The following is a 24,713-nucleotide window of genomic DNA, read 5'->3' as shown; positions in this document are numbered from 1 at the left end:
TTTGTACTGATGGACGACAATCCTGGATCTCATAGAGCACGGATGGGCGATGTTTTTTTGGAAACAGAAGATATTGCACGCATGGCGTGGTCTACTCGCTCTCCCGATTTGAATCCCATAGATCATGTCTGGGATGCTCTAGGCAAACGGGTTCCATTCAACGAGCACTCTCCAAGACTCCCGAGCAGTTCTGCAGGAAGAATGGGCGTTACTGCCTCAACATGAGATTGATGACATCTTTCATAGCATGTCCCATCGCTGTCAGACCTGTACTGGTGCCAGATGTGGTCACACCCCATAAGGGAACAGATGTCAGAATGTGTGTGCAAATCTGTTAAGTTAGAAAAAACGAAGAACTTTTTTGTCTACTGTTTTGTATGTTGCAGCTGATTACGTTCTATATTCTTCGCATTGTTTCTACTTTACTATCATCTGAAGGTGACGATGATGAGCGTATGGCATTGTTGGCCAGGAGGCCGCATGCGGGGAAGTTCGGCCGCCGGATTGCAAGTTCTTTTTAGTTGACGCCACTTCAGCGACTTTGCGCGTCAGTGATGATGAAATGATGATGAAGAACACACAACACCCAGTTATCACGAGGCAGAGAAAGTCCCTGTCCCCGCCGGGAATCGAACCCGGGGCCCCATGCGCCAGAAGCGAGAACGCTACCACAAGACCACGAGCTGCGAACTTACTATCACCTGTTTATATTGTATGTGTCAAATGAAACGCAACCCTGCAAATTTTCCGTTTGTTGCTTTAATTTTGGACACCATTGTGTGTACGGTTTTCATAGATAATTTGTGTGTTACTACTTATCTTAGTAACGTCGCACATTGTAATTACGTAGGTTGGAACTTAAATAGTGGCAACACTGCTGTGGAGACACTACGCAATGCAATCTGTTATTGTCGCTGATAGCACACGTTATTGACATACCTACCTGACCTCGGAGCAAATGGACTCGCCCGTCCCATGTCACCAGTGTCCGCACAATCGAGGGAAACATAGTCACTTGCGAGCGAGCGGTCTAATGTAACGGTGTCACTATGTTTTCGAAACAGGAACACATGGGCCACATTGTACGAGCCAAAACTGAAACGCCAATCCAACGAATGGCGTCATTATGAGTCGCCGCGAAAGTCGACAGTGCGTCAGAGCCCCAGTATGCTGAAAGTTATGGTGATTCTCGTATACGACTGTGATGGTGTTTTCCCAACGTATTACGTTCCTCCACGGCAGACCGTCGAAGTACTGTATTACTAGAATGAAATTTTCACTCTACAGCGGAGTGTGCGCTGATATGAAACTTCCTGGCAGATTAAAACTGTGTGCCGGACCGAGACTCGAACTCGGGACCTTTGCCTTTCGCGGGCAAGTGCTCTACCGACTGAGCTACCCATCAACGACTCACGCCCCGTCCTCACAGCTTTAATTCCGCCAATACCTCGTCTCCTACCTTCCAAACTTCACAGAAGCTCTCCTGCGAACCTAGCAGAACTAGCACTCCTGGAAGAAAGGATATTGCGGAGACATGGCTTAGCCACAGGCTGGGGTATGTTTCTAGAATGAAATTTTCACGCTACAGCGGAGTGTGCGCTGATATGATACTTCCTGGCAGATTAAAACTGTATGCCGGACAGAGACTCGAACTCGGGACCTTTGCCTTTCGCGGGCAGGAGAGCTTCTTTGAAGTTTGGAAGGTAGGAGACGAGGTACTGGCGGAATTACAGCTGTGAGGATGGGGCATGAGTCGTGCTTGGGTAGCTCAGTCGATAGAGCACTTGCCCGCGAAAGGCAAAGGTCCCGAGTTCGAGTCTTGGTCCGGCACACAGTTTTAATCTGCCAGGAAGCTACTGTATTACTCTTCGTTATTGGAGCATCATCTGCGACCAGCTTTGCGAAAGAAGCGGCGACGTTCTCTGCGCAACCCACCCATCATTTTGCATGACAATGTGCAGATGCATACAGCGCAAGCTGTGGCTGCTCTGTTGAGTCGATGGGACTGGGAAGTACTGTCCATCCACCATACTCCCCCGACTTAAGTCCTGGTGACTTTGATTAGATTCCGAAGATGAAGGATCCACTTTGTGGCATTCACTTCATAACTGTTCCACAGAGTCGACAGGCAGTAGATCACTCCATTCGGACCATTAGCAGAACAGACTCTGCTAACAGTATACTAAGCCATCCACATCGCTGGCAGTGGGTTCTACACAACGCTGGTGACTACTTTGATGGACAGTAACAGGTGCAAACATGTAACTCTTTTGTATCGGTTGTGAATAAATAGTTGCCACTATTTAAGTTACGACCCTCGTATAATGACAGTGGTACCAAAAATGCCCTCTCCCAAATACTGTAAGTCACTTTGCTAAGTGTAGATGTAGAGAAGCCAGACCGCTAATGATTCGCACGACGGCAGTGACAGGGACACCATTGTACTGCCCGCTGTGTTGTCGGCCTGTGTGTTGTTGTTTACGAGACTGCTGTGAGACGTACGCAGCCCCTGTGCGGCAGGCTACCTGGTGGAGCACCGGCGCGCGGGCACGCCGCACTGGGTGCGCTCGACGCCTGCGCCCACGCTGCGGCCCGAAGCGGCGCTGTCGGGCCTGGAGCCCGGCTGGCGCTACCAGTTCCGCGTCAGCGCCGAGAGCGCAGCCGGCCGCTCAGAACCCGGGGAGCTGTCAGAGCCGCTCACCGTGACGCTGGACCGGCCTCAGGCGCAGCCGCCGCTCTTCACCGCCGAGCTGCGCGACGCCGTCGCCCTCGAGAACGACAAGGTCGGTCGCCGCGTCATACCACGCCTGCATCCCTCTTTTTTATTTATTTATTTACATGTCAAATCCTGTAGGTCCAAATTCAGGAGCAAATCTCCAAGGTCATGGAACGTGCCAGTACATGAAACTACAACATAAAAGTAATGACAGATAAAAATTAAATTTAATTTTATCCATTGTTTTTCAGTGTTTCGTCCGCGACTGTTTTACTTTAGTAAAATGAAGAACAACCCGCCTTCAGTCACAAGTTGCGTTTATTTACTGCACTATGTACACTCCTGGAAATGGAAAAAAGAACACATTGACACCGGTGTGTCAGACCCACCATACTTGCTCCGGACACTGCGAGGGGGCTGTACAAGCAATGATCACACGCACGGCACAGCGGACACACCAGGAACCGCGGTGTTGGCCGTCGAATGGCGCTAGCTGCGCAGCATTTGTGCACCGCCGCCGTCAGTGTCAGCCAGTTTGCCGTGGCATACGGAGCTCCATCGCAGTCTTTAACACTGGTAGCATGCCGCGACAGCGTGGACGTGAACCGTATGTGCAGTTGACGGACTTTGAGCGAGGGCGTATAGTGGGCATGCGGGAGGCCGGGTGGACATACCGCCGAATTGCTCAACACGTGGGGCGTGAGGTCTCCACAGTACATCGATGTTGTCGCCAGTGGTCAGCGGAAGGTGCACGTGCCCGTCGACCTGGGACAGGACCGCAGCGACGCACGGATGCACGCCAAGACCGTAGGATCCTACGCAGTGCCGTAAGGGACCGCACTACCACTTCCCAGCAAATTAGGGACACTGTTGCTCCTGGGGTATCGGCGAGGACCATTCCCAACCGTCTCCATGAAGCTGGGCTACGGTCCCGCACACCGTTAGGCCGTCTTCCGCTCACGCCCCAACATCGTGCAGCCCGCCTCCAGTGGTGTCGCGACAGGCGTGAATGGAGGGACGAATGGAGACGTGTCGTCTTCAGCGATGAGAGTCGCTTCTGCCTTGGTGCCAATGATGGTTGTATGCGTGTTTGGCGCCGTGCAGGTGAGCGCCACTATCAGGACTGCATACGACCGAGGCACACAGGGCCAACACCCGGCATCATGGTGTGGGGAGCGATCTCCTATACTGGCCGTACACCACTGGTGATCGTCGAGGGGACATTGAATAGTGCACGGTACATCCAAACCGTCATCGAACCCATCGTTCTACCATTCCTAGACCGGCAAGGGAACTTGCTGTTCCAACAGGACAATGCACGTCCGCATGTATCCCGTGCCACCCAACGTGCTCTAGAAGGTGTAAGTCAACTACCCTGGCCAGCAAGATCTCCGGATCTGTCCCCCATTGAGCATGTTTGGGACTGGATGAAGCGTCGTCTCACGCGGTCTGCACGTCCAGCACGAACGCTGGTCCAACTGAAGCGCCAGGTGGAAATGGCATGGCAAGCCGTTCCACAGGACTACATCCAGCATCTCTACGATCGTCTCCATGGGAGAATAGCAGCCTGCATTGCTGCGAAAGGTGGATATACACTGTACTAGTGCCGACATTGTGCATGCTCTGTTGCCTGTGTCTATGTGCCTGTGGTTCTGTCAGTGTGATCATGTGATGTATCTGACCCCAGGAATGTGTCAATAAAGTTTCCCCTTCCTGGGACAATAAATTCACGGTGTTCTTATTTCAATTTCCAGGAGTGTATTTCGAGCCCTGGAGGCTCATTTTCAGGTGCTTTTTAGTGATTTACATAATGTTTTTTAGCTGTTTGCAGTTTAACATTGTATGATGTCTGCTTCTGTTGTGCAGTTGGTATACACAATACACATCTTTAATTTTGTAGTACATACTGGGATATATACATAGTCACACACTTTTTCGCACAGTGTGTGACTATGTATATATCCCAGCCAAACTACAAAGGTATCACCAACATAGCTTCAGAATACCGTGAGTTTCAAGTCAGCAGATTCAAGCGCTTTCTCCTCGAAGTCTTCCATAAATAAATTGGCCACCAGAGGGGATAAGGGACTACGCATGGCGACTCCGTCCGTCTGTTCAAATATTCGTTGTTAAATAAGAAGTATGTAGAGGTCAGAACATGTTTGAATAAAGCTGAAATCTCTTTGTCAAACCTTCTTTCAATAAGTTAGATTCTGGAAGGGGAGCCTTTGTGAATAAAGACACCACGTCGAAACTAACTAATATATCAGAAGGGTTCATTTTCAATGATTTCAGTTTAGTAATGAAATCAGCAGAGTTTCTTATGTGGTGAGCACATTTTCACACAAGAGGCATCAACAACGATGCCAGGTGTTTAGGAACGTCATAGGTCGGAGAGCCTATGTTACTCACTATGGGACGGAGAGGGACATCTTTCTTATGGACCTTTGGTAGTCCATAAAATCTGGGAGGCACCGCACCACTTAGTTTCAATCTCCAAGCAACTTCTGGTGGGAAGGAAGAATCATTCAGAAGCGAAGCAGTTTTCTTCGCCACTCGATTAGTGGGATCCCTGCTGAGCCTCTGGTTTAAGCCTTCCACTCGTCTCCAAACCAGAGGACCGCTATCGGTTCTGAGAACGATACTACAAATAGTTAGCTCAGCTCCCACCCCTTCACCAACTCCACCAACCGCCTGTATGAACTAAGGGTGACCTCTGAACCCAGACGGCAGGAGTCATAACAATTTGCAGTCGGGTGCACCCAGTGCTCTCTATCGCCGCCAGCAGGGCCTCCTCCACATCTCGGATGAGACCCCCTGGCAAGCAAACAGAGTGAACACTGGCCTTCTTCCCTGACCTTACCGATATTTCCCTAAGGGCTCCATCACCCGTCTAACATTGGAGCTCCCAATAACTAATAAACCCCTCCCCCCGTGTGCCTGCTCGGACCTTGCTGAAGGAGCAGCCACATGTCCACTCACAGGCAGAGCGGGCGATGCCACACGGCCAGCCTCCACATTGACCCTCCGCCTCGTGCGACGCGAACGCCGCTGAACCCGCCACGCCCCTTGGGGAGAGGGTGGCCCAACCGCGCCCGGTACCCGCGAAGATGTCTCGACAGCAGGGACAGTGGGTGAAGCATGTAACACCTGGGGTGTACTATGCGACGCACCAGACTCCCCACTGCCGCTACACTCCGAGGCAGCAGCCTGAAGACGGCTGACCGCGGCCATCAGCACGTTCAGCTGTTCGGGAACAGTGGCCAGCTCCTCTTGCGTCCGTACACAGCAGTCACACATCCTATCCATCCTAAGAAATCAACAATTTACTGTAGAGAGTTAATCAACTTTTAACTAGACTGCTAATTCACTAAAGGCGGCTGATATCTGACTAAAGTGTGGTTACGAGACACATCTTGTTGGAAAGAATGAAAATAACGCTAACTGTCTCTGGATTGTATTCGAAACAAACACGAAATCTATGGAACGCTATTACTAGTACTCGAAAATTAAAGCTTCCTAAAAGCAAAAACACACGGAAAAAGAAGTGACAAATAAGAAAAACACAGTTAATACTTAAATTTACGTAGCTTGCTGCACAGGAGATGTGAAGCAGACGCCAGTTACGACGATTTAGGGCAAGAACAAAAATCAGACGCACAGTACATCCTGCTCTCGACGCTTCGCTGACTGTATCCGTAAAACTACGTCCCCTGCTGATGTCACTGTCTTCCTTAGTTGTGTTTGTCTCATCATAGTCTTCCGTTTCAGTCCCGGGCGAAAATACTGACTGTGTTCGAATCTGTGTCGAGCGATTTTATTATGTTTGCAGTACCGTCGTCCTTCAAAGTATCTCTCCCCTGGTACTCATTATAATTTTTTTGACCTGACTTGACCTGCAGCTTTGCTAGTCTTCTCATGTCACTGCAGCAAAGCTAATGTCACAATAGCAGAAACAGGTCATTTTCGTGGTCTACTGGTAAAAAAGAGCCAATGTTTATGAATAATGTCACTGAGGTTCCTGGTTAGTTTCGCGGCAATCATGACAGTTTGCAATTCTCAATGCCTTTATAAATAAACTTCGTTATGAAAACAGTTACTGAGCTACACACTGGATACAACCCGAAAACCAGAACGGCGAAAGGATCTGTTGACGTTAGTTCAGACGGTTCATACAGTGGGTTACAACTGAAAGATTCAGATGGACGAAGCAGCAGAGAACACAGGAAGAACTGCCAAAAGTGCCACGCCTAGTGGTGTCTGGAAGGCCTGTAGGACTTTTTTTTCACTTGCCGCCCTGATTTTACGACCCACCACCTAATTGCTTAAGGTGGGTCTTTTTTGACCACTTGGCCGCTACGACCGGAGTACGGGTGCTGATGTAGTTGAAACTCCCAGCAGCTCCCGCATCCGGCCGCACCGTTGCACTGTAGGACTGCAAGTCGAGGATCTCCGGCACGAAGCAGTGAACACAAGAAGGCAGACATAGTCGCTGTATGAGTTCCATTCTCATCAGCCACTGGCCAGTGTTAGTGAATTTCAGAGAACGCACTCTCTCGAGAGTATGTAACATCATACACTGACATCGTCGTGTGCTGAACCAGCCACGTTTGACTCTCTTTGCCTAGTGCTGCCCTTTCTGCGACGGGCGCTCAGTACTTGTTGCCACACAGGTCTTGATGGCACAATGGAGCAACCCAATATACAATCCTCGTTCTCGCCAATGCAGGACATTCTTTTTGCCCCATACGTCCACCGATGAACGTATCAGAGCATTGTTCTCGAAAGGCCAACCTCTAAATTTGGCTTCCAATCGGGCTCACAGTGTGGTTTACAACGAAACTGCAAGTAACTGTGCCATTTCTGTTGCAGCTTGTGGACAGTGTAGCGACTGTAATTGAAGAGAGTAAAAAAAAATTTATGTGCACAGTTCGAGTGCGCACCTGTTGTTTCCGTGAAAGCGTAATAAGCGTACATTACCATAAAATTTAAACATCAGTCTGTTTCATACAATGGTTACACGGAGTAGTCTAGTAGTTACTGTACAGATAAAGCAAAAGTTTGGAACGTAACTGGCCACTGTATGCCCCATGGCCAGCCAGCTACGTCATCGCTTTGCGCCGTTTATTCGTTTCCTCTCTCGCCCTCGCTCGGCACTGGACTTTTCAGGCTTTCTGGATTTCTCTTTCCTCTGGCTTACGCTTTCTATCTTTTCGAGCATGTTTACGAGTCATTTGAGACGATATGTTTCATTATTTTGTAATTTTTAATTTAGTACCGATTTTCACTTGCATTCTGGCTAATATCGTCTCACTTTTGGCTCTAGCAGTGCAACGCAAGCTCTTCACAATGGCACCCGAATCAGTGTCCTAGCTAAACGCGTTTCCAGGCTGCACCATTTTATGACTTCACACGAAGTTAATTCGCATGCGTCTGCAGCGGTACGCAGATGTCACAGGCAAAACAAATAATGTACGACAAACATGTACATCCATGATCTATCCGTTGTGGCTGCAACCATTGTTGACGCATTGTTAGTCTCGTAGTTGTTAACGATTCAAATCTGACAGTATTTTGGCATACAAGCAAAGTTCGACTGACGAGTGAATAGACGTTTTGACGTCAAAAAAGAAGTGAGCTTGTTAGAGGAAGAAGAAAGGGAGTTTAAGCCGAATGTCACATTGACGTCATTAGCTACAACTCATATTTGGCAAGAATGAGGAAGCTAGTAGCGTGCATCGTAGTGTTCGCTTGAGATGATTCGGGGAAACCGCGAATTATTTAAAACAGATTTGTCAGAGAGGTATTCGAACGTGCCTCCTCCCGTATGCCACTCCAATGTTTTTCATCGCAGAGCTATAGCACTGAGGGACTCACTTAGCAAAATAAAGCGCATTGCTGGAGGAAGAACGAAGGGAGTTTATAGCTCAACGTCACAGTGACGTCATTATAAATTTAGTTGCAACAAATATTTGGCAAGAATGAGGAAGGTAGTAGCGCGTATCCTAGTGTTCGCCTGAGGTGATTTAGGAAAACCACGAATTATCTAAAATAGATTTTCCGGACAAGTATTTGAACGTGCCTCTTCTTGTACGCCAGTCCAGTGTCTTAATCAAGGCGCTATAGCACTGAAGGAATGACGTAGCAAACTAAAGCGCATAAGGGTAGTGACTGTATTGATTACCTAGCGCCACTGAGATGTACAAATATACTGCCAGCTTTCTGTGTGCGGAATCAGTTAACGCTGCCATAGGTTGGTGACCTAGGCAAGACGCTTCAGTTGCATCGCAGGTTCAGGCAGCTGGTGCGGCGTCCCTGTTGGCAGGTGGAGTTCGTGGTACAGTTCCGCGGCACGCCGGCGCCGACCATCTCGTGGTTCAAGGACGGCTTCGAGATCTTCAGCAGCCGGCGCATGAAGGTGGTGACGGAGGCGGAGCAGAGCTCGCTGGTCATCTTCCAGGCGGCCTTCAGTGACGAGGGCGAATTCAAGTGCGCCGCCACCAACCGCGTGGGCCACGCAGTCACACGCTGCAAGCTGCGCCTCGAAGGTGAGCGACTTACTGGCAGGTACCAGGTCAGAGCCGTGTGGGTCTTTCCATACCGGCAACGTTGTGGCCTTTTTTTAGGAGCACACATTGTGGTCTCTGATCGACACGAAGATCTAACGAGGACGCTAGGAAATACACTGAAGAGCCAAAGAAACTGTTACACCTGCCCAATATCGTTAGGACAACCCCCCCCCCCCCCCAGCTCGCAAAAATGCCGCAACACGACATGGCATGGACTCGACCAATGTCTGGAGTAGTGCTGAAGGGAACTGACGCCATGAATCCTGCGGGGCTCTCCATAAACCCGTAAGAGTAAAAGGGGGTGGGTGTCTCTTTTCAACAGCACATTCGAAGGCAACCCAGATATGCTGAATAATGTTCATATCTGGGTAGTTTGGTGGCCAGCGAAGTATTTTAAACTCATAGGAGTGTTCCTGGGGCAACTCTGTAACAATTCTGGGCGTGTGGGGTGTCGCATTGTCCTGCTAGAACTGCCAAACTCCGCTGGAATACACAATGTACATGAATGAACGCAGGTGATCAGACAGGATGCTTACGTACGTGCCACCTGTCAAGAGTCGTATCTAGACGTATCAGGGGTCCCATATCACTCCAACTGAAAACACCCCACACCATTACAGAGCCTCTATCAGCTTGAACAGTCCCCTGCTGACATGCAGGCTGAAAGGATTCATGAGGTTGTCTCCATACCCGTACACGTCCAACCGCTCGATACAATTTGAAACGAGACTCGTCCAACCAGGCAACATGTTCCCAGCCACCAACAGTCCATTGTCAGTGTTGACGGGCCCAGGCGAGGAGTAAAGCTTTGTGTTTTGCAGTCATCAAGGATACACGAGTGGGCCTTCGGCTTTGAAAGCCCATATCGATGATGTTACGTCGAATGGTTCCCACGCCTACACTTGTTGGTGGCCCAGCATTGAAATCTGCAGCAATTTGCGGACGGGTTGCACTTCTGTCACGTTGAACGATTCTCTTGTCATCGTTGGTGCCGTTCTTGCAGGATCTTTTTTCCAGCAGGAGTGATGCCGGAGATTTGATGTTTTACCGGATTCCTGATATTCACGGTACATTCGTGAAAAGGTCGTACGGGAAAATCCCCACTTCATCGCTACCTCCCATGCTGTCTCCAACCGCTCGTGTGCCGACTAATAAATAACACCACGTTCAAACTCAACTTAAAACCTGATAATCTGCCACCGTAACAGCAATAAGCGATCCAACAACTGCGCCAGACACGTGCCTGCCGACCGCTGCGCCGTATTCTGCCTGTTTACGTATCTCTGTATCTGAGTACGGACGCCTATACCAGTTTCTTTGGCGCTTCAGTGTATTTCAACGATATAAATATGATATCCAGTCATGCAGGACGCAGGTGACCATTCTCACAGTTAAAAGTATTTCTCCATTCATTCTGACCGCGTCGCGGTGTTAAAAGTCAAACATCAGGCCAGAAATGACTGTACTGTTCATGTAACGAGTTTTGGAATTTATGCGTTATCAGATACACAGGGGTGATTACTGCACGCAGATAAAGCGTTTCAAGTTGTATGAGAAACAAACATACAGAATAGTCTGGCAACGTTTATTTCACATACAACCTAAAACCCCACATCTGCGTGCAGTAATCGTCCCTGGGTATCTGATGATACATAAATTCCTAAACGCGTAATGCGACTAATGAAGTCGTTCCTTCCCTGATGTATGACGTATGACACAGTCGGTCTGAATGCAGAACTACTGATTGTTTTAATTTCAAGTTCGAAGTCAGGTAACGAGTGGCAAAAGAAATAGTTTTTCGTGTGATATAATTACAAATTAACAATTTTCGTTTTTTTTCCTTCACTTGTACTGCGAAACCTTGGTTCTTGCCAAATTTCATGATTCTAGATCAACGAAAAGTACCCTATAGATTTTGATGAGTGAGTTTTCGAGTATCAAAATCTGTGAAATAGATGTCAGTATCTTTTGACTGAATTGACTTAAAATCTTAAAATTTTTACAGTGCCAGAGGATCATAGACCTTAATATGTGACTTGAACTTGAACTACCGGTTCCTGATAAAAAAAGGTTGACAGACAAACGGAGAACAAAGCGCCCCTATAAGGCTTCCGTTTTTACAGATTAAGATAAGGAACCCTCAAAATTACTTAAAGCTGTTAGGCATACATCTGCCTAAGGCAACGTAATATTATAATAGTGTCCTTGAGTTGAGAATCATCATCATCATCATCATCATTTAAGACTGATTATGCCTTTCAGCGTTCAGTCTGGAGCATAGCCCCCCTTATAAAATTCCTCCATGATCCCCTATTCAGTGCTAACATTGGTGCCTCTTCTGATGTTAAACCTATTACTTCAAAATCATTCTTAACCGAATCCAGGTACCTTCTCCTTGGTCTGCCCCGACTCCTTTTACCCTCTACTGCTGAACCCATGAGTCTCTTGGGTAACCTTGCTTCTCCCATGCGTGTAACATGACCCCACCATCTAAGCCTGTTCGCCCTGACTGCTACATCTATAGAGTTCATTCCCAGTTTTTCTTTGATTTCCTCATTGTGGACACCCTCCTGCCATTGTTCCCACCTACTAGTACCTGCAATCATCCTAGCTACTTTCATATCCGTAACCTCAACCTTATTGATAAGGTAACCTGAATCCACCCAGCTTTCGCTCCCATACAACAAAGTTGGTCGAAAGATTGAACGGTGCACAGATAACTTAGTCTTGGTACTGACTTCCTTCTTGCAGAAGAGAGTAGATCGTAGCTGAGCGCTCACTGCATTAGCCTTGCTACACCTCGCTTCCAGTTCTTTCACTATGTTGCCATCCTGTGAGAATATGCATCCTAAGTACTTGAAACCGTCCACCTGTTCTAACTTTGTTCCTCCTATTTGGCACTCAATCCGTTTATATTTCTTTCCCACTGACATTACTTTCGTTTTGGAAATGCTAATCTTCATACCATAGTCCTTACATTTCTGATCTAGCTCTGAAATATTACTCTGCAAACTTTCAATCGAATCTGCCATCACAACTAAGTCATCCGCATATGCAAGACTGCTTATTTTGTGTTCACATATCTTAATCTCACCCAGCCAGTCTATTGTTTTCAACATATGATCCATAAATAATATGAACAATAGTGGAGACAGGTTGCAGCCTTGTCTTACCCCTGAAACTACTGTGAACCATGAACTCAGTTTACCGTCAACTCTAACTGCTGCCTGACTATCCATGTAAAGACCTTAAATTGCTTGCAAAAGTTTGCCTCCTATTCCATAATCTCGTAGAACAGACAATAACTTCCTCCTAGGAACCCGGTCATATGCCTTTTCTAGATCTATAAAGCATAGATACAATTCCCTGTTCCACTCATAACACTTCTCCATTATTTGTCGTAAGCTAAAGATCTGGTCCTGACAACTTCTAAGAGGCCTAAACCCACACTGATTTTCATCCAATTGCTCCTCAACTAATACTCGCACTTTCCTTTCAACAATACCTGAGAAGATTTTACCCACAACGCTGATTAAAGAGATACCTCTGTAGTTGTTACAATCTTTTCTGTTTCCATGTTTAAAGATTGGTGTGATTACTGCTTTTGTCCAGTCTGATGGAACCTGTCCCGACTCCCAGGCCATTTCAATTATCCTGTGTATTCATTTAAGACCTGACATTCCACTGTACTTGATGAGTTCCGACTTAATTTCATCCACCCCAGCTGCTTTATTGCACTGCAATCTATTGACCATTTTCTCCACTTCCTCAAATGTGATCCTATTTCCATCATCATTCCTATCCCATTCTACCTCGAAATCTGAAACATTGCTGATCGTATTTTCACCTACATTGAGCAACTCTTCAAAATATTCCCTCCATCTGCCCAAGGCATCCACAGGATTCACCAGCAGTTTTCCTGACCTGTCCAAAATACTTGTCATTTCCTTCTTACCTCCCTTTCGAAGACTGCTGATTACACTCCAGAATGGTTTTCCAGCAGCTTGACCCAATGTCTCCAACCTGTTTCCAAAGTCTCCCCAAGATTTCTTCTTGGATGCTGCAATTATCTGTTTGGCTTTGTTTCTTTCTTCAACATAACTTTCTCTGTCTACCTGAGTTCTAGTATGTAGCCATTTTTTATACGCCTTCTTTTTCCTTTTACAGGCTGCCTTGACTGTGTCATTCCACCAAGCTGTTTGCTTCCTCCTACTTTTACACACTACTGTTCCAAGACATTCTTTAGCCACTTCTAGTACTGTGTCCCTGTACCTTGTCCATTCCTTTTCCAATGACTGTAATTGACTACATTCAACTAACTGGTACCTTTCTGAGACCGCTGTTATGTACTTGTGCCTGATTTCTTTATCCTGAAGTTTCTCCACTCTTATCCTCCTACATATGGACCTGACCTCCTGCACTTTCGGCCTTGCAATCCCAATTTCACTGCAGATTAAATAATGATCCGTGTCATCAAAGAATCCCCTGAATACACGTGTGTCCCTCACAGCCTTCCTGAATTCCTGATCTGTTATTATATAGTCAATGACAGATCTGGTTCCCCTGCTTTCCCAAGTATACCGGTGAATGTTCTTATGTTTAAAAAAGGAGTTTGTGATTACTAAGCCCATACTGGCACAGAAATCCAAGAGTTTCTGCCCGTTCCTGTTGGCCTCCATATCCTCTCCAAATTTACCCATAACCTTTTCATACCCTTCTCTTCGATTTCCAATCCTGGCGTTAAAATCACCCATGAGCAGAACACTGTCCTTGTCCTTTACTCTAACAACTACATCACTGAGTGCCTCATTAAAACTATCCATCTTATCTTGATCAGTCCCTTCACAATGCGAATATACTGACACAATCCTAATTTTCTTGCTAGACACTGTCAAATCTATCCACATCAGTCATTCGTTTACATACCTTATTGCAACTACGCTGGGTTCCATTTCTTTCCTGATGTAAAGCCCTACACCCCATTGTGCTATTCCTGCTTTGACTCCTGACAAGTAGACCTTGTATTCTCCGACTTCTTCTTCTTTCTCACCCCTTACCCGAATGTCACTAACAGCTAAAACGTCCAGCCCCATCTTACTTGCAGCCTCTGCCAGCTCTACCTTCTTCCAAGAGTAGCCCCCATTGATATTAATAGCTCCCCATCTCATTACCATTTGTTTGCCAAGTCGTATCTTAGGAGTCCCTGGTTTGTCAGTTAGAGGTGGGACTCCGTCACCTCCAAAGGTCCGAGGCATTTTGCTCTGATTGTTGCCAGCATCATATTTAAAGTACCAGGGAAGCAGGTTGCTAGCCTTACTTGCCCCGAGTCCCATTGGGTTTTACCCCTAACGGCTGAAGGACTAACCGGTGGATTTGGTAGTCTTTGCCGTATGAGCACAAAGGTGACCACGACTCAGAATATGTCCGAGATGCCCAGCCTTATTCCAAAGTAACTGGTATCCCGACTGTCGGGACCACTTACTTGGCCACTCATACGTTGCCCGTGGTTCATGAACTAGGACATGACTACAGGAACCCACACCATGAACCACTGAGTTGAGAAGCCTTTACAAATTTACTTGTGAAAAAAAGTAATACCTCTTAGAAAGTTAAGTAATGTATCATCGGTACGTACTGGTAGATGGAACAAAGACACACTGTAGACAGAGTGAGAAGGAAGTAAAGAGTTAAGTACCCTCCTGTTTCTTAGCCACTGTGTGGCTCTGACCAGTCTTCAGTTTTGTTCACAGCTGTGTTAGCTGTATCTACACGATGCAGCCTTTATTTACAATATATAGAGTTCGTCCGGGGTTATTGAGCGTGTAAGATAGTATGTCGTGCGTGGAACAATGTACTGTTTCTCGTGATCATCGCCTTCACATTTCCGAAAAACTTCCGTAGACGATCAGTCCTGTATTGTATGTCCTGTAATGTATAGTAGCAAGGCTTTTGCATTAACTTTTGTTTTGTAGCCTTTATTATTTTGTTGCTGCTCATATCACACAGTTCCACAGTAAACGCGTTCAAGCCAGTAGGTTAACTGTGTTGTAAAGACTGAATCCCTTGCATCAATGGAAACGTTTCATTTACAGACATAGTAAACATTCCCTGTTGCACACATTTGCACTGGTATGCAATTATTCTGAATGTAATACAGTCGCAAAAGTGACTGGGCTAACAAAGCGGACAAAATACTTTGTAACGAGTCACTTGTAGGGTTGTCAGATGAAATTGACAGAATTACCGAACATTGTCTGGCGGAAGGATTTCCTGACCTCAGGTCTGATGGTCGGCGCGGTGAAACACTAGCATTACACATTATAGTTGTTATTGACGTATACAATTTTCAACAAAATTTAGTTTCCTGTAAGTTTTTGGTAAAGATCGTTGCTTGTTGCAAACTTCAATATAGAACGAATGCGCGAGTGTGCTTTTACCATATCGGCCTCAATTATTGACGTGATTTTGCAAATCAGTAAAAAACTTAGTGATGAATAGAATCCTAAAAATACGGAACTACTCGTACTTCGGCACCAATCATCGAATAAAGCGCTGAAATATCGAAAATATGCTAAAATACCGAACACTTCCGAACCCCGGTCAACTCAGACCGAGAATTTGGCAAAATCAAAACAGTTGGAAAATAAATCCTGTATAATATATGAATAAAACTCGTGTGTTTAGTAACCAACACCAAACTCATTAATAACTTCTACAGAGAGTAGAGTCTGTCCTACTTCCGATGTTTTTATGTACCTTGCACGTAAGGTTGCCATACCTAGCTGGGACCTCGTCGGGATACTCCCAGATGGCGATGTAGAAATGAAGTAAAAAATTTATGTATTTACTTTTTATTTGGAACACAATTACATGGAACTTTTTGCGGCAGAAGTAGTTGGTGCACCATATTTTTTCGGAAGATTTCATCTTTTTCAATAAATATTTTTCTCATTTGCGTATTTATAAAACTCCATGCAAGTCAACTTGTAATTAAACTGATACTGTATGATTGATTCCACAGCCTCTGGCAGTAGTCGATTTCCTTCATCAGTCCAATGAGCAGACGTTAGCGGAAATACTCTTTCCACAGTGACGTTGTTCGCGGGAATAGAAAACAATCTCGCATAATTTCAGCAGTTGGCTTTTGCATTGACGATTTGCGGTTTTCTTAAGAAAGTAAATACACCTTTCTTCCGCGGAGTGTTTAGACTTCCATTCTTCCGAGTCACGCTTGGTTTCTAAAAAGGTCTTCAGATATACAGGGTGGTCCATTGATCGTGACCGGTCCAAATATCTCACGAAATAAGCATCAAACGAAAAAACTACAAAGAACGTAACTCGTCTAGCTTGAAGGGGGAAACCAGATGGCGCTTGGTCGGCCCGCTAGATGACGCTGCCATAGTTCATGCTTTAACAGCATGCTTTCTCAGAAGTGATACGTTCACAAAGGTACATGTATCACATTGGAACAACCGAAATAAAATGTTCAAACGTACCTACGTTCTGTATTTTGATTTGAAAACCTACCTGTTACCAACTGTTCGTCTAAAATTGTGAGCCATATGTTTGTGACTATTACAATGCCATCTATCACAAAGCAAAAAAAGTGGTCCAACTAAAACATTCATATTTCTTTACGTACTACACGAATATGTAATAAAAAATGGGGGTTCTTATTTAAAAAACGCAGTTGATAACCGTTTGACCTATGGCAGCGCCATCTAGCGGGCCAACCATAGCGCCATCTGGTTTCCCCCTTCAAGCTAGACGAGTTTCATTCTTTGTAGTTTTTTCGTTTGATGCTTATTTCGTGAGATATTTGGCCCGATCACTATCAATGTACCACCCGTGTTATATATATATATATATATATATATATATATATATATATATATATATATATATTTTAATAAATAACCAGTATTTCATTGGATGACGCTGTCTTGAAACTCCAGACTGTGTGATGATTAAAAACACTATTATACATCTGACTAAAAATGGTGTGAAGGTGTATAATAGTGTATAAGATGTATAATAGTGTATAAGATGTATAACAGTGTTTTTAATCATCACTCAGTCTGGAGTTTCAAGACAGCGTCATCCAATGAAATACTGGTTATTTATGAAAATAAATAGCACATTTCTCTAAGTAATCGAATGCTACACAATAGAAAGCCATTGTCTCTTCCTTAAATTTCGAAGTCAACTTAATTGTTTGTTGGTTAGGGCTTCCATTCTTTAATTTGTTGGAATTCATCATGGTTTCCATGCCAATGAAATACGCAACATGCAATGCCATCTCTGAGACGGCATTGTGACATTAACGTGTTGACACAAATAACACTAAATGAGGTTGCATTTACATGTTGTTCTAACAGATGGCGTTACTTCAGTACTTGAGCCAATCTCGTAACAGTATTTTGCAAAATCGAGACAAAATTGGGCCTTGTCGGGACAGGAAGGTCCATAACGGTGACGGTGCCGATATATCGGGACGAATGGCAATCCTACTTGCACGGCAAGAACGGCGCCAGCCTGCATAAAAATGTCGCTTAAGAGGTTACTTGCAAAGATTTTAAGCCAAAGTGCTTACCCAAGGAATTAGCCCTCTTTGAAAGACGAGATTAACAAATATCGTGGCGTCCCAACCACACCTACTTAACAATTCACAACATCCATATATACATTTTCAGTAGTCCTGATTTATTTTGGCGAGATTTACAGGTCCACAGAGGAGATCTGAAATGATGCAAAACAAACAAATAATTTGCATAATATTTGTGATTCAGCGCAAAGCAGAAACATATTGTTGCATTACAACATGGAGTCGTCGGTATTACCCCCATAATGTTAGTTAGAATCGAATCATCTGTAAGTACTGCTGTTGCCAGCTCTGCTAGTAACTGGCCCAATTCACTGTAGACTCCTTAGAACTGCTCACAACTGTCCGTTTATAGCTGAGGCAGATTCCGTTATTATGGTGGCGTGTGACGCAATTGTTATGGTTTCAGCCAAGCGCTACGTTGAAAATTACGGTCTATCTTATCAATGAAATTATCATTTGTACAATATCCAGTGTCATTAAGGGCCAATTTTCAGTTAGATTCAAGCGATCGAAATACAATTCGTACATCATAGCAGACTGGCAGTTCTGTTCGTATATTAATCGTGTTTATAACATATAGATTTAACCGGCTTGAGACTGGAACAAAACTGCTAAAAAGCTATAGCAACGAAAAATCACTATAAAAATGTCACAATAAAAATTTAAAAAATGAAATACATGTATGAAAGGATTGTATTGTGTTAACAGATTATAAGACTGGAGTTGATTTTTACAGGGTAAAGTATCTCTTAAGTTTATGATGTATTCGTGTCATAGCCTTTTAGGTGAATCGAATTACCCGTATCGGGGTATTTACAACCTACACATTGATTGTGAAACTTAGCTACTTCATAAATGCCTTTCAAAGAAAGTGTCGAAAAGTAGGTTGAGCGGTGCTCTGATATTAGACTTTGCGGGATCATTTCGTTTTTAACGTTTTAGCAACTGCATACGTTTTTTTCTCCATCGTTTTCAGAAAAAAACGTATGCTGTTGCTAAAGCGTTAAAAACGCTTTTCTTGGATTATTTGGTAAGTTTACACTATTTATCTTTTCCACTATTTCGCACATATTTTCCGCGTTTGACTTACGAAATTCGTAACCTAACATCAAACCTTTTCGCGAGAGGAATATGCATTTCACCTAATTCAAGAGGAAAAATAAAGCATGTATTAAGACGAATTACACCTGAAGATAGACTCACAGGGTCCGAAATGCATCGTGTACTGAATAAAATACGAAAACTTGTGACTGAAGGCATTTTTTAATTCATAGCTCAGAGTATATTGATTACAGTCACGTTTGAAGCTGCAAAATGTGGATAAAATTAAAAAAAAAAACACAACAATTAGTGCCGCCCTTCTTCCTCTGTTAATCCTATTCGGTACGGGTGCCACACACTTCACTAATATTCTAGCAGGGGTGGAATGAGTGTTTTGTAAGCACTCTCGTTTGTTGACTGATTGTTGCTAGTATCTAGGGAGACGAGCTCTCCAGTATTTCCCGGGATCTCCTGTATTATAGCATTTTTTTTAAATCCCGCTGGCTCCCTTATTGAGCACCTGTTTCTTCCATATATTTCAGCGGTGATCTCTGTTGTACAATTATCTTAATCCCGCAAAGAACTATCGATCGTCCAAATACTCTGACGGCCAAATTTCGAAAAGATTTCGTATAATAATCGATACTATCGGTGAAATACACTCTTTTTACTGTTCGTGCTTATACCGAAAGAAAACTGTTTGACTCAAGGAAATGCGAGGAGCGGAGAAAGAATGGCTCAGCCCGCATGTCTAATGGGTAACGTGACAGGGGTGGGGGGAAGGGGGGGGGGGGGGAATGGTTGCTTGTTTCTCGATCACTACTGGCAGCCCGCTTTTGCGCTCATCTCTTACCGATCAGCGGCTGTGGTATAAATCAGACACAGAGGTAAGAAGGACTCGCGAAATCGGATTATAGAGACGTTCATGTGTAAACACACTCGTTACGTTATTTATTTCTCAACTGACTGAACAACACAACGTATCGCAATGCTTCGAAAGATCTAGTACTAATAGAACGGTTAAGATGCAGCAATCGAAAGCAGAGGTCAATCAACACAAAATATTGCGATCGATTATTGTAGTCTTACTTCCTTAATCGTACCTACTACACTGTACTATGCTATACCATACTATACTTAGTCCGCATAAATGTTTTTACACTCAAAAGAGCTCTCTCGGTTTGTGGAGTTACACCACAATATGATACTGTGCGACATGCTGGTACCTGTTGTACATTGGTGGAAATAAGTATAAAGGCACTTGGTTATTTGAAAAAAAAAACACATTTATTTGCGTATTTGGTATTGCACACGTTTTTCTCGTACTGTTTGCAACAAAGAAAAACAAAATACATTCCCATTTTAGCATTAATATTGGTTCTTAAGAAATTTAAACAAACAAGACAACCTTGCGGATGGGAACTGATATAAAGGCACTTACGAATTGTTGTCAGAGCCTTCTAACGTATACATAAACAGATCACAACTATGACCTATTATTTAGTTGGACCTCCATCGTTCTTAATAACAGCAGAAATCCTTTTAGGCACTGATTGTATAAGGGCAGTGAGCTTTTCTTCCGAGAATGAGGTCCAATCCATTCGAATTGCAGTTTTGAGCTCGGACACAGTCTCAAACTATCGTCCATTGCGATGAACACGTCGTGCTAGGATCCCCCATAGATTTTCCATGGGATTTAAATCCGGATTTCTCAAAGGCCAGTTCAGAAATGCAATTCCTTTACCTTGAAACCACGACTATCTCTTGGCAGGCCTATGAATCCCAACATTAGCGTACTGGAATAGGAAATGATCCCTCATACATACTAACCAATTCAATTTCCAGCATACCTGTACAATCATCGGACTTCATTTTGGAGTGCAGCCATTCTATGTTGGATGCTCCTTTAGCACATCATAACGCTGCCATCGCCAAAGCTTCTACTCACCCGAAAGTGTTCTTCTGCAGAGAGATCATGCCAGTAATACTGAAAACCACCTGACCCATTCAAATTAAAGTTCTTCTCATTACGGAAAATTACTTGTTCCATTGTATGGTCCACGGCATATGTTCTTCCCGAAATTTCAGTGGAGCCTCCTTATGTACTTTGTTTTGGTTTTTTTCCTTTCAAAAAACTGGAACTTGCTTTAGGCAAACTCAAGACAACTGGGAAAACAGTGGTACTGTGTGGAGATTTTAATACTGACTTTCTAAGCCACAGCCGTCAAAAGGAAAAGTCCTTAAATATTATAAAAGCCTACAATCTTTGTCTGGCTGTTAGTTCTCCAACACCTGTAACAAAAACGAGTGTCACTCTGCTTGATCAGGTATGTGTAAACATGGACAAGTGTACATAAAAAAACTTTGATACCAGCTATAGTGCCCACCTTTCACGATTACTAACCATATCTGTAAACCACATTTCGACCAGTGTACAAAATATTATGTGCAAAAGGTTTTATAGTTAGAAAATATTGAATATTTCCAGTATCCAATCAGCGAACAATCTTGGAGAGAAGTATATGATACCTTTATTACCAACGACAAAATGGAAAATTTTTGAACGTTTTCAAACATAACTTTGACATAGCTTTTCCACAAAGGAAAGTGATTCACAGAAGCACAGATAGATTCCAAAACTGATTACATCAGTCATTAGAGTATCTTGCAAAAGGAAGCGGGAACTTCTTCAGCAGTCTAAAACTGACAGCAGTCCAGAATTTCTTAATTATTTCAAAAAAAAAAAAAAAAATACAAGCTAGTTTTGAAACGTGCCATAAAAGAGGCAAAAATTAAGGAAGATGACAAATATATTAAGAAATCATCCAATAAAATTAGGGCCATGTGGAAAGCTGTGCAGGTTCTTACGGGCAAGAAGACAACTCACAAAAATATTGTGATATGGCACGATGGCAAGAATGTCACTGACCCGAGGGCGGTTGCAAACAACTTCAGATCTTATTGTGCAATTGCTGTTAGAAAACTAATGAAGGGAAAATTTGGTAATCCACCTAATACAACATTCAAAGAACTTTCATCTATTGAAATAAATAATATATCCATGTTCCTCAGTCCAATAAGCCCAACAGAGCTACTAAATACCATTAATTCACTGAAGAGTAATTGTTCAACTGGTATCGATGATGTTCCAGATTATATTATAAAAATAACAGCAAGACACATACTCTTTCCTTTATTAGACATATGCAGTTCATCCTTATCATATGGTGTCTTCCCACAGCAACTGAAAATGGCAAAAGTAATACCCCCATTTAAAGAAGGTGATCAGCAATGTATGGGTGACTATACACCTGTGTCACTACTGTTAGGGTTTTCGAAAATTATTGAAAAACTGGTCCTTTCACAACTAACTACATTATTCGACAAGAATAATATTATTTCTGTATGTCAGCATGGCTTTAGACCACAGCAATCAACTGAAACAACCACTTCCAGCCTGATAAACCATGTCTTAAATGCAGTGGACAACCACAGAAAATTTTCAGGTTTATTCCTGGACCTAACAGAAGCTTTTGATGTGATTGATCATTCTGTGGTCCTGAGGATGCTTGAACGGTTGGTGTAAGACGTGTGCCAAATCAGTGGATTAAATCATATTTGGAATATCGCTTTCAGGTAACTGAAATTAAGTACATGGGAGGCAATGAACTCCAGGTACACCTTTCAGGAGCATGTGGACTAAGTCATGGTGTTTTACAGAGCTCTATTTTAGATCCCTTTCTTTTTTGGTATACATTAATGATTTCCCATCACACGTTAGGGATTCTGAACCAGTACTGTTTGCAGATGACACTAGTCTATTAATTGAAGGAAATAACGAAGAAAATCTTACTGAATCTGCAAAAGATATCACAAAAGAAGTGTCCGAATGGTTTACCCGAAACAGACTAATAAACGGTACTCACGAATTCCCACACAGATCAAATAAAAATGCGGCGCAACCCGTAATATGTATAGAACAATAGTCACTGAAACTAAATTTCTTGGAATTCTTATCTAGGAAAATCTTAAATGGAGCACTCTTATCACATCCCTAAATTCAAAACTAGCAAAAATGAGCTATATAGTAAGAATTGTTTGTAACAATACTAGTGCAGAAATAGTTATGGATGTATACTTCGCTCGTGTACATTCACTCCTGAAGTACAGTACCATTTCCTGGGGAAATGTACACCAGGCAATAACAGTTTCCAGGAAACAAAAGGAAATTATAAGAATAATGAAATAAGTGAGCAGCAGAAAACCACGATAACCTTTCTTTAAAAATCTCAATATCTTACCCTTTCCCTGCATTTATATACTGGAAGTAGTCATGCCTGTCAAAAAAAGTATATTGAGAAAAGAAAACCTTTTTCCTCAAAACAAAAGTGTCCGTGATTATAGTACCAGGTCAGACAGTGACATACATTTTTGTCATTGTAACACCACATTATGCCAAAAAGGTGTATATCATGCAGGAACAAAACTACACCACAGATTACCAAGACATGTGAAATCTCTTCCTGAACTACAGAGCTTTAAAAAGTCTATGGCAGCGTATCTTCTGAAAAACTGCTACTATTCAATCTCACAGTATCTTATAAGAGAAAAAATGTAATTTGTAGAAATAAGCTATAAATTTACAGTATTTCTGAAAAAATTTTAGTTATTAACTGCATAGATCTAATTTGTTGTAAAAATTTAAATAATGTCTGTTTAAGGTTTGAAAAACCACTAGATCACAGAAGCCCAAAGAAACTGGTATAGGCATGCATATTCAAATACAAAATTTTGTAAACAGGAAGAATACGGCGCTGCGGTCGGCAAAGCCTATAAAAGATAAATATCTGGCACAGTTGTTATATCGGTTACTGCTGCTACAATGGCAGGTCATCAGGATTCAAGTAAGCTTGAACGTGGTGTTATAGTCGGTGCACGAGCGATGAGACACACCATCTCCGAGGTAGCGATAAAGTGGGGATTTTCCAGTTCGACCATTTTACGAGTTTACCGTGAATATAAGGAATCTGGTAAAACATCAAATCTCCGACATCGCTGTGGCCGGAAAAAGATCCTGCAAGAACGGGACCAACGACGACTGATGAGACTCGTTCAATGTGACAGAAGCGCAACATTTCCGCAAATTGCTGCAGATTTCAGTGCTACGCCATCAACAAGTGTCAGCGTCGAAACATTCAACGAAATATCATCGATATGGGCATTCGGAGCCGAAGGCCCATTCGTGTACTCTTGATGACTGCACGACACAAAGCTTTGCGCCTCACCTAGGCCCGCAGTACCAACACTGGACCGTTGATGACTGGAAACATGTTGCCTAGTCGGACGAGTCTCGTTTCAAATTGTATGCAGCGGATGGATGTGTATGGGTATGGAGAAAACCTCATGAATCCATGAACCCTCCACTTCAGCAAGGGACTGTAATAGTATGGGGTGTGTGCGGTTGGAGTGATAGTGGACCCCTAATACCTCTAGATACGACTCTGACAGCTGACACGTATGTAAGCATCTTGTCTGATCACCTGCATCCCTTCATGTCCATTGTGCATTCCGGCGGACTTCGGCAATTCCAGCAGGACAATGCGACAGCCTACACGTCCATAATTGCTACAGAGTGGCTCCAGGAACACTCTTCTGAGTTTAAAAACACTTCCGCTTGAAACTTCTTTGAATGTAAAGAATGACAGTGCTGGAAAAACTCGTACGTATATGATTTTCAAACAGCTGAACAAAACTCAGCGTTCTCAGACAGTTTTCACTTTAC

The 24,713-nt window shown here is 43.7% G+C and overlaps 1 protein-coding gene across 1 annotated transcript in view; it reads left to right on the top strand.

Moving 5' to 3' along the window:
• LOC124795574 overlaps positions 1-24,713 on the top strand; it is a 261,713-nt gene that overhangs the window by 98,198 nt on the left and 138,802 nt on the right. Inside the window, exons 3-4 of the mRNA XM_047259646.1 lie at positions 2,521-2,783; positions 9,042-9,264. Of these exons, the coding sequence (XP_047115602.1) occupies positions 2,521-2,783; positions 9,042-9,264 (486 nt within the window). The remainder of the gene's footprint in view (positions 1-2,520; positions 2,784-9,041; positions 9,265-24,713) is intronic.

Source organism: Schistocerca piceifrons, chromosome 4, assembly GCF_021461385.2.
Source record: "Schistocerca piceifrons isolate TAMUIC-IGC-003096 chromosome 4, iqSchPice1.1, whole genome shotgun sequence".
Lineage (NCBI taxonomy): Eukaryota > Metazoa > Arthropoda > Insecta > Orthoptera > Acrididae > Schistocerca > Schistocerca piceifrons.
The sequence above is the reverse complement of the archived record's forward strand: the minus strand, read 5'-3'. Positions and strand labels throughout refer to the sequence as shown.